The sequence below is a fragment of the Rhopilema esculentum genome, chromosome 11 (assembly GCF_057945365.1).
Source record: "Rhopilema esculentum isolate cy_ngs chromosome 11, ASM5794536v1, whole genome shotgun sequence".
Classification (NCBI taxonomy): domain Eukaryota; kingdom Metazoa; phylum Cnidaria; class Scyphozoa; order Rhizostomeae; family Rhizostomatidae; genus Rhopilema; species Rhopilema esculentum.
This window is the reverse complement of record NC_142825.1, coordinates 9,172,168-9,183,477: the sequence shown is the minus strand read 5'-3', so window position 1 is coordinate 9,183,477 and position 11,310 is coordinate 9,172,168. Positions and strand designations below refer to the sequence as shown.

The window sequence follows — 11,310 nt, the reverse complement described above, 5'->3', positions numbered from 1 at the left end:
CGTCATAGAAATACTCACCAAGGAAGCTGGGAAAAGGTTGGCCGCAACTTTCATAATTAAACTTTCTCAAATTGTTCAATAATGTTAAAAGGTTTTAATGCTCGATGAAAATCAAAAGCTTTAAACGACAAACAACGATTTGAAAGGCGCAAATGATATTTTGTGTTCCTACCTGATTTCAAGTAGGGTGATATGATTGCATTTAGCAGCACGGATGAAAGAAGCTCAGTCTTTGCAACCCTTGTTAGAAAAGGCTGACGGCATCAAATAAAATTTGTTTAAAAAAGTTAGTAGCCAACGGAATCATATAAAAAGTTGCAAGAGAATACCTAAAGGGAAATGAATTTATATCATCCTTAACAAGGATTTAATATTGCAGTAATAATGGAAGCAAGGAAAAAAAATAGGAATTAAACTTTGTACGTGGCTAGAAGAGGGATTCCATTAAAATACTGGAAGAGGATGCAGAATTGGGTCAATGAACTTTTACGTCTCAGCTTTGAATTTATCTAACAGTAATAATCAAAGATAAACATCGAAAGAGTAATAACAATAAAGTCGTGTGTAGCCTGCAGAGATCTATTGAATAATTGTAAGGGAATGTTGGAAGAGACAAGTAAAAGGTATTTATTGTATTATATGATTAATTTACAGGTGGCTGTTACAATAGGTAAATAACACTTATTCAGACTAATTTACCGCAACTTCAAGGATTGCATATGACTGTTAAATTACTTTACTGTATAAAAAGAAAATATTCATTTTTTTCATGGAACCATGTTCAATCAGATTTTGGATTTTCATGTATTTCGGGCTGTTTTGACTTCAGCTAGAAGTGTGCTTCAGATTCTCGACGCTTGGAAACCTAGTGATCTGATTCCATAATGGAAAACTTATCTTGCAGTAATATTTGAATACTAAGCTGGAAAATCAAAGGAATAAAGAAAAAGTTGTGACTTGCCAACGGAGCCCATTTAAAGTATTTGAAATGAATACCTGAAGGGGCATTTTATTTTCACCCCCTTTTCTGGAAATCTATCACCCAGTAAGAAGGGATGATCATCAAAAGAATCAAAATGAGAAAATTGCTAGTAATAAATATAGTTGTTTTAGAACATTGTATGAGAGAACGAGAAAGGAAACTTAATTTTAAACTCCCTTAATTGGAAAATTTTTCCCACAGAAAAAAGCCATAAATTCAAACAAATTTCTCACTAACAATCAAAAGAATGATAGCAAGAACGCCTTGAATAGCCAACTTTTCTCTGTTTAATTCTTGGAAGAGAATGTGACAAAAAGGCATAGAATTCTCAACCCCCTTCAAGGACATTTATCTCCCACAAAAGATAATGAAAATCAAATCATTTCATTTGACAAATCGATTTGACATGCTAACATAATGTTAATAGATTTTTCTTTAAGCTATCGAGTAGTTTTCTAGCTATTCTTTTTTGTACATAGACAGCAATAATACGCATCTTTTAAAAAGAGGCAAAAACAGAAACATTCTCTAAGGTATTATATATTCCCTATTCTCCATCATCATTTAAAAACAGCAAAGAGGTATCATCATATCTCTCAAAAATATCAGTTAATGAACTATCTTATGTTTCATATTCTGAATTGATTGGTTTCAAATTTTAAATTCCACAAAATAGTGCATCAATAACGTAAAAAACGCCAACTAAAACCTCAATCTCCTTTAGCTTGGATGAAACTTTTCCATTGGTTGCTAAGAAATATTCAGAAATAGCAACATAAGGGATCAATGTACACAGTGTTTTCCGTAATGAAAAATGTTGCCAGATTAGTCATGAAAGTATTTATTACTTAATCAGAAAATGAAACTCGAGGGAGTCTGCCTATTCACAAAAGCCATACTGTTCGTTAAAACACCCATTTAAGCTCATTTTGTAAAGATGTGACATTTCAAATTATCTCATGTTGAGCCATAAGAGCTTCATAAAGCATATAAAGTAACTCACAATGTCATTGTTCTTTTTATTGTGGAATTTTCTGCATTATTAATATTTCTCAAGAAGTATAACATTTTGATATTTAGATAAAAAGCTATTAAAACGTTATGGGTTGAAAAGTTTACAAAAAAAGTTTACGGAGCTATTAGTTTAAAGGTTGAAAAGGGGACTAGCACTAGAAATTATCACAATTGATGTTTTCGAATGGTCCTTTACAAACCGATGTTAATGGCTTTGAAAAAGCAAACATTAAGTAAACTGAAGCTTTTCGTCTGACACTCTTCAGAGTTTAAAACGTCAGAACATAGATCGAAAACTCTACGCTAGGAAATATATATACCCAGTTGTGGATGATGTAAACCGATGTGTGTAATGCCGCAAAGAATTAACTGTTTTGTTGTATGACAGGACCCATAGCAAACGACATTACATTATGACAAGCCGATAGCTATACAAACTATATGCAGCATATATAATCTACAAAAACCAGGCTTCTGCTGGCTTTTTCTGTCAACAACCAATAAAGTTGATGTATTTCACAGATCTCTTGCACCCTAAGCCCCAGGGATGACGTCATCATATTTATAACTGGCAAAATTAACTGTTTGCATTCGAGGTGCGCCAACTCTGTAGTTTTATGAGGGACAAAATTCAGGCTATATCCATGTTCACGGTTAAAGTAGTTTTTGTTACAGTGTTGATTTGTTTTTTATGACAATAAGGAGTCATAGTTCAGCAGCAGGCTCATCAATCATATAATCTTCTGTCTGGAATTCGACCGCAAATGGCAAATCAATTAATTTAAACAACGGTCATAAACGTACAGCCGTGATTGAATAGAATTCAAGAAACCAAGAGACGACAAAAGCTAATTGCTAGAAGGACCTACGGTAGCTGTAAGTTTGCTTCGGGTAAAAGTCTATTTTCATTTTCAAGATTGAAAGCGACTGTGAAATTGAAAGTACTCCCTCTTTAAAAAGAAAGCGATATAAAGAAAGATCCTCCTTTCTTGAGGATCCATTTTCTGAGTGAATGAGATGGCTGTTCTCCTAGAATTGGCAACAAGCAACCAAAGAATGTTGTTTGGGTTGTTGCTGGGACTTCTGTGCTTTCTACAAGTAGACGGCTTTCCCGTTTCAAGTTCAGGTAAGAGCCAAATTACTTAAAAAATTACTTCAATATGTTAAGGGTTTAGTCATTGTGCATTCTCATTTCAAGCCTATTTCTGTTAGCATTTATAAAGTAACTGCAGGAGTTCAAATACAAGGAAGGCAGGTAAATAGGAATATGCTATACTCCTTCAGGCGATATAGTTATTTGTTGCAAATTACTCTTGCTTACTTTATATTGTTAATCACTTGTCTGGACACTTGAAAAACGTAGATTACAGATATCGAATTACTCTGCTGCCATTATATTGGTATCAATGGGAATCAAGGTAGCGCATAATTCATTTTAGGGGACTGGAACAACAAATAAATGTCAACTGAGTCGATATTGCAGTTACAAAACTGTTTCCCTTTCCAGATATCTAAACATATCTGATAGCACTTTTAGGTGTAATTTTTCCGCTGTCTGGCGCGGTTTTCTTGGCACGTCGCATGACAGCAATTGAGCATCTGTGTCTATTAAATTAGTTACCACATTAGGGAGACGCCGAGTCAAAACTGATATTAGATTATTTTAACCTTAATTTTATGCATTTTGCATTCGAGTTATTCAAAGAAACATATGTATCTTTATCCTTAAAGAGAGCTTTGTTGTTGTACAAAATTTCATTATTATAATAATAGTGCTCGCAAGCTAAAAATATTTGAAATACCTGGATTTATTTCTCTACGTGCAGATTCTATTGGACTTTCTTTCATCGTACGGGATGGTTCAAAAAATTTATTTCTCTCTTGTTTATCCTTAATTCAGAATATTTTCCACTAATCAATTTATATTTTGACCAGACAATCGACAATCTTGGATTTCAGACTTTTTGTTTCATTCTTTTGAATGAATGTTTCCAGATATTATACCAAAAACGTATTCATTTCATATGTGTTCACAACGTATTCATTTCAAACGGAAAGATTTAAATTTTCTATAATCTATGTAAATTAAGCCGAAAGAGAAAATAGTTGCCTAATCGTGGAAAATAAAAGTTTCTATTCCACCTTTAGAAGGCTTTTGACCTTCCAGGAGAAAATGATCGGAAGGGGGCCTCAAAAGGGCATCTGCAATTTGCAATAAGGGTGTAAATCACTTTCCTCAGAATTAACAAATAAACTAAACAGGTTTCTTCAGACCTTTCAGATCCGTCCATCTTTACATCAACAAATATACCTCTTTTTTCGGCAGCAACATTTTTTGATAAATTTGTTTTGTCATTCTTTAAAGCTAACATAATTTCACTTGGAAAAATGAAAAAAGAACAAGCACACACGACTCCCCAACTAATCCTTGAAATGCCTTAATGCGTTGATAAAAAAATTCAACTTGAAGGGAGTAGAATAATAAAAGTTTGCTTAACTTTCACAATTTTAAGTAGCAACTTTTTGTTTTTGTGTTGCACTTTTTCATTGGGGTGCAAGATTGACCCTTCAAGGTACGGTTGCAATAAATATTGTCGTAGATGAAGTTTAATGCAGAACGGTTAAAAAGAAATGCTGCAATCTTTTTACCTATCTATGCTTTTTGCTTTGAAAAACATTGTGAGTGGTCTCGTGTTTTTAGTAGTTGCCACGACTAGCCACGAGAATAGCAGTTGCCATTTTTCCATTTCTTTGTGCTTTAGATGAAACAATTTAACTTAAGAGTTAATTTAACAATTTAAATTGAAATATTTTAAAATAAAATAAAATTCAGGTTTTTTAATTTTTTTCTAAACATGTGTGAACCGGCGGCCTTTCGGTATATAAACAGCGCCAGATGTTGAATCATTGGTAAGAAAAAACCGGCCTAATTTTGTATGGTCGACCATATTATGATTTTTCTTGGTTGGCAAGGAAGATTTTCCGAGGGGTTGCAAATATTGAATGACACATATACTTTCAAAATGAGATTATGTTCATAAAACCTGGGAATCTTGGATAAAATTTGTTCACAAGCAGCTGTCAAGAATTCATCCTGCTGAAAGACAGGGCAGCAGAATCTTTGAGGGACTGGACAAAAGTCAACAAATGCAGCAAGGACGAATCTTCCTGAACGCACTCATGGCAGTTGAGCAGGGATCACGGTTGTCCCTTTTTTGTCATGTATTATTTGATACTGTGTCAGGGGCCTATACTGGATAAATTGGTGTTTAAATTTTGATGTAAATGGCCTTAGCTAAACGACCGATGCTAAACGTTGACTGATGAATAATTCTGTATTATCTTTTTTTAGGACGATTTCTCCAAACTCTGAATTAGATCCTTTTCAATTTTGGTTGTTTTGTCAGGTTTCTCTTCTGCACTTACGACTGTAATACTATTATCTTGTAAACCCAGGCTAGCCTGTTGTAAACTATCTATTTAATAGAGAGGTTTATAATTGGAGTGTAATTGAATTTGAATGGAAATTTTCAATATTATTGTTTTCATTTTATTACAACTATCGTATTCGCTGTTCTTATTGCCTTTGGTCCGCTTAAAGAAAAGGCTTAAAGGATCTGGCCCACTCTCAAAAAAAGGTTGCCCATCCCTGCTCTAAAACAAAGATGACTTCGATTTTGATTTTAATATAACTGTAATCTGAATAAAGTAAATGAGATTAATTGTATTTTTGGTTTTTAGAAATAAATTTCATTCTGAATTCATCTATCAGAAGAACAAGAAGTTAATTGAACTTGGTCTTCGATTAACACTGTATTGCAGTCTTGCCATTGGATCCCTACCAGCCAAAATCCCTAAAAATATGCCCTGCTACAGGAAACTAGCCTGAGTAACTCCTCAGGTCGTCTTTATTGACTTCTTAAGGCAATAAATTCTTAGACTATGGAATTCATATATACAATTAAACTAACAGGATGATGAGATCAACGAAAGTGAAGACTTTATTAGATACATGTAATAATACATTGTTGTTTAAATTGGCCGAATGTCATAATAGAAATTGCAATTAACTATGTAATTTAGTTTATAATAAATTACGTTAGGATTAGAAGATATGGTTTTCAATTGTTTCTCAAAATATAATTGCTTGACAGAGAGTTGGCTAAGCAATAATCAGAATAACTATGTTTCTACAGTCCTTCAAACTGATTTGGTTTGTCACTATTATTGATATAATTATAACTTTATAACAGTTTTTGTATACATTGCTTTTTAGACTTTTCATTGCTTTATTTGAAAAAATGATAAAGGAACGTGAATTCTTCTATAGAAATTTTTAACAGTAAGTTAAAGATTTTGCTCAAATTGAATGGCAACTTAAAAGATGTGAAATGCGACCAGCCCTACCTGTTTTAGATTGTATTCGACATGAGCGACAAGAAACTAATGAGCTGATAAAGAAATCTTTTTGTTTTAAGCTTACCATCATGAAAATTTCGATAGAATTGTTGAACTTTTTACAGCGTAAAAGACACCATTAATAATTCATTTTGCTAATAAACCTATAATAAAAAGCATTATGTTTTCATACCTCATCGATATGATAGTTTGGATTCATTCTTTCACGAAGATGGCACTTTTGATGCAAAATGGTATTAAAGGATGATGCCTAAAACTGTTGTGCACACACTGGCTATGTGGTAAAAGTCTAGTATGTAATCTTTTGGGGCCACGCCATTTTATCTCTACGAGGTTTGTATATGTATAGGGGGAAAAGAAATTCAGCGCCAGGAGAAAGGGGCAATGCATGGAAAACTGCTTGTCTAATTTTGCCCTCTGTTGTTGATCATTTTCCCCCAAAATTCTTGCCTTGACTGTATACATATCCCTAGGTGTTTCTGAGTTCTGAATGAGCTTTCAAGTAAAAAAATCAAAGTAGGTTTTTCAGCCTGAAGTAAACGATACTGATTAGTCGATCAAGGATGTCTAGACTGAATTCAACTTGGAAGAAGCAAGCAAATCCCGGATAAGAAAAAAAACAGGATACTCCCAGTAGATTAAACTTTCAAGATCGAATCTTCAGATTACTATAACCTGATATGCTCATTTGTTGAGAAGTTATAACATTTAAAGTTTGTTGTTATAAGGTCATGCTCAAAAGACTATCAGCTACGGATAAAAATCCGATGGTCTGAGTTTATACAATTGTCATTGATCAAATAGGATCTTTAAAGAATAAAGTCAAACTGATTACAAGAATCAGACAGTTAAACGTACTGAGACTCTACTGATAGATGTACTTAAAAACTAATGGTTTTTCAAATAGGTTCTCCTGTTTTCTTGTAGATGGAGATGGAAGAAATAAGACAGATTAGAGCTTAAAAGCGCATTTTCTTTATATGCCAGAGTAATTAATTCACGTTTTAATTTCTCTTGGATGTGACAGCATGTGCAATTTTGATCAAGGGTTCGCCAAAGGGAGGCATGGGGCGCTGTAGTATATCCTGTAAAAAAATTTTATAAGAAAACGATACAAGCTTTCAGCTTACTTTCGGTCATTATCCGCTATTTCGGGCTTTGAAAACTTCGAGTAAGCTCCCAAGGGTTTATTAACAAAACAAGTTTCGAATGGAGGCTCGCAGCACCGTTCTATAATGACGTCATTAAAAGGATCAGAATGTCATTTAATAATGATGCATTGAGAGCCCCCCTCTCTATATTAGTAAGAGCAAAACATAAAGGGGTGGAAACCAGATGTGCCTCAATTAAGTAAAATAATTGTTTATTGTATAACATAATTGGTAATTTTTATAAGAATAAAAGAAATGGGCTGTCAATTAAGACTGAAAAGTCGGGATAGAACTAGCATAGCTTCTTGAAAGTAGAAGGAACATCCACAATTTAATACCAAATACCTGTACCGTTTCAAATCAGTAGCACGTCGACCAGCTCAGTGGTGGCATGATTAGTGCTTGTTTTATATAAATGTTAAAATATTTGAATGAATGATATCATCAGACTTCGTTATGAATCAATAATTTCTGTGAATCAACTGAAAGAGGATATGGGGCAGTAAGCGGTTTAAATCTTATGCATCTGAAGATTTTCTTTATTAAAAGTAATAACGCCAAATTATTTAAGTCAGAGATAGGACCCCAGAAAACACTTCCAGAATCTAAGATGGATCGAAATATGAATGAAAGTGGCAGGGAAAAAGTGACAAAGGAATATAATTTCTAAATTTGAAGGAAGTCTGGTTGTTCCAACGGGGTTCTGTTTGTCCCATGTTGGTGAGACATATGCACCAATGAACAAAGTTCAAATGGGGCCCTTTTTCATTTTTTCTTGTATAAATAGCCATGTTACCATTTGCCTGCTCTAATAAAATCGCGGAAGATGCTTCTAAAGATGCTGAAAAAGTGCTTTGTATGATGCTTCTACTGTAGTACTTAAAACAGAGAATTTTCAAATAAGTATTAAGTCTGCTAAGTAGCAGACGAGGGCGTTGGCAACAATAGGGCTAATTTAAGGGCAAAGATCTTCATCGAAACTTGGTTGCTGTTTGTACATGAGCAATAGATTTGAGATTAACTGGCTTTTGTCATCTATAAATTGTTGTTGAGGCAGCAAGGAGATCGGGTAAAGAGAAAGAGAGCATACATGAATGCTATGTCAGTAATATGGAATAGAAATTGAAAGATTTACAATCAACGGTAAGCTTCCAATTGCAAATGGACCTGTGCGTATGACCGACAAGTTGAAGCAATAAGTGCAAGGAGTTGACCTTCAAGAGCAGGGTTGCCAGATAGGATTAACAAAAAAGGCCAGACGGGTAGGCATCTCAGGCCAATGTGCTCATAAAAAGGCCAAATCAAAAAATATTCTCCAAAAATACATCGCGCATGCAATAGTCTCTTAACTCAAATAAAAACCTTACTTTTTCTTTAAAATAATCCTTATCTGACAGTTAGGATCTATTTTTTGTGTAAACTATAGGTGATTGTATTTGACATTTGGGCGTCGTAAACTACTAATTACTCCATTGGTGTTACTCTAGTACTCTTTCTATTAAGAATTTCTGCTGAAAGACAAAAAAAGACCAAATTTAGGTAGTAGACGAAAATTGGAAAATTTTGCCTAAAAATCGCCAATCTGGCAACCCTGGAAACAGAGTAACCTTTTGGCTCACTTATTCATCGTAGAATGATTCGACTCATTGTAAAATTGCAGAGATTAATTTTGGCTGTATTTCTAGGGATATCAGTGATTGGTCAGTGATAAATCGTTGATTATTACCTTCATGATAAACAATTACTGAAAAATTGGGGGCCTCTTCGGCTGGTTTTTCCACTAGTTTAAAATCCTTAAAAAATACTCTTGTGTTTAAGTAAAATAAAGCAAACCAAAATTAAGGGTGCAAAATCTAACGTTTGCTGAAAACTATCTTTGCAACATTACTATACTGGAACATATTGATATTTTATTTCTGTAATTCTTGCCTCAGCGAATTACCTTTCACTTTACAGTAAGTCACCACAAAGAATAACATTCATTGCAACACTGTCCGTCAGTATGCTATGTTTCCGTTATTTCGTGCAATTTTCAAGTTTTACGGTTCTGCCCATTTAAGTCTACAGTTTAAAGTCAGAATAGTCAAAAATTTTTACAAATACTTTTCAAAATAACGGAAGAAAAGTTTAATTTGTTTCCCAACATAAACATTTATTTGTTCTGGTCAGGCCAGCACTTCCGGACATATATAGCCCTTTTTACTTAACTCGGGTGCGGTTTTACCTTAAAACATACTCAGACTCAGCATTTTTGTTTGCGCTGCTGACCTAAAGTTTCATTATCTGCAAAACAGAGAATGTGATTCAGAATCTTTATCTGCAAAAAGTTATAATCAGTAGCGAAATTAAGAGTTTTAATTTAATCGTTAGTATTTGTTAATTTCTAGGCTACGGTTTGGACAATAAATTCAAAGATTACATTCCATCAACATACACTACAGTTGGTGAAGATGACGACAGACCTTACAAAAGTTTGTATCTGTCGTTAAGATATGGTTGGAGCGATGATGAAGATAATTCCAGTGGCTCGGGTTACAGTGGAGAAAACCTGGAACATCATGCGACCGGGGAAAAACAGGATGATCAAGTTTCGCAAGGTAGAACAAAATACGATGCTAAGACGAGCAAGGTTAAATCAGGAGCAGCAAAAAGCGCTTAAGGAAAAAGCTATGGTGATCATTGGCATAAATGCACATATTGGATAAATAGAAGCAAAAAATCGTTCAAGACAAGTAGAAGTAGAAATATAGATGTCTTATTGACCTTACTTTGAAGCAGAATAGATTGCAATTTGGATTTTAAGAAGCAAAAACTTTTGTAAGTTTAGGTTTTGTTTGAAACAGAGGAGAATATTATAGTAAATTAGAGACAGGCAAGATAATGCGAATGAGAATCTTTGGAAACTCTTTTCCGTTTTTGCGAATTAGTCTTTAATGGTAAAGCAACTTGGAGCTGTCAAGAATATCATTTGCGCAAAGCCGTTTTCTAGAAATTTTGTTTTCTCTTTAACATGACATCACAAATGAAAGGCGATCGCTAATTAAAAATCCCTTTAGTTTTTATGCATGCTAATGTTATACTCTTCGAAAACAGCCACGGCGAAGAAATTATTTTCACAGCTCCTGGTATGCCATAACAAAAATCCAGTAGTATTTTATAAAGAAACAAAACTAGACTTGTTGGTTGCAAAACTTTTTAAATTGCTCCGTTGGAAGCTCCAATGGCCTGTACGGGTTAGTGGCAGAATGATTAAATTGTATCAGATTAGGAGTATGTAATTCTATTTTATAAAGTACTAATAGAAAATAATACATTTGGAAGGATGTAACAATACTTGATAAGATAAAGAGATGATAAAGATAAAGCCAAAGAATACCTCCGCTTTTAATAAAGACAGAAAACAAAATATACTAGACAAGATGGTGATATGATGCACGTTTCGAATTCTGTTTTTTCAACTTAAAGCTAAGAAATCCGTGGCATAAGGATATTTGAGCTACTTCACAATCTTCATTTAACTCACAATTAAAAACGCTCAGGACACAAGCAAGTTTCAAAGATTGCCTAAATTAGGTTCAATGACTAGATGTGTTTCGCTTAAAGATAATAACAGTTATTTTTCTAACTTTTTTTAGAGAGCTAAGTATTATTTTGCGCAAAGATTAACTTTTATAATAAAATAGTTAAGTACTGTTTTGGTTGCATTGAGTTTTTTGTTCAGAGTTCGTGTATTATTGCGTCGTG

General features: G+C 33.8%; 1 protein-coding gene across 1 annotated transcript; it reads left to right on the top strand.

The window, feature by feature from the left end:
• Positions 1-2,656: 2,656 nt before the first annotated feature.
• On the top strand, positions 2,657-11,286 carry LOC135693266 (uncharacterized). Its single transcript, XM_065211698.2, has 2 exons — positions 2,657-3,122; positions 9,954-11,286. The coding sequence occupies exons 1-2, from the start codon at positions 3,014-3,016 to the stop codon at positions 10,223-10,225; spliced, it is 381 nt and encodes a 126-aa protein (XP_065067770.2). The 5' UTR covers positions 2,657-3,013; the 3' UTR covers positions 10,226-11,286.
• Positions 11,287-11,310: the final 24 nt, after the last annotated feature.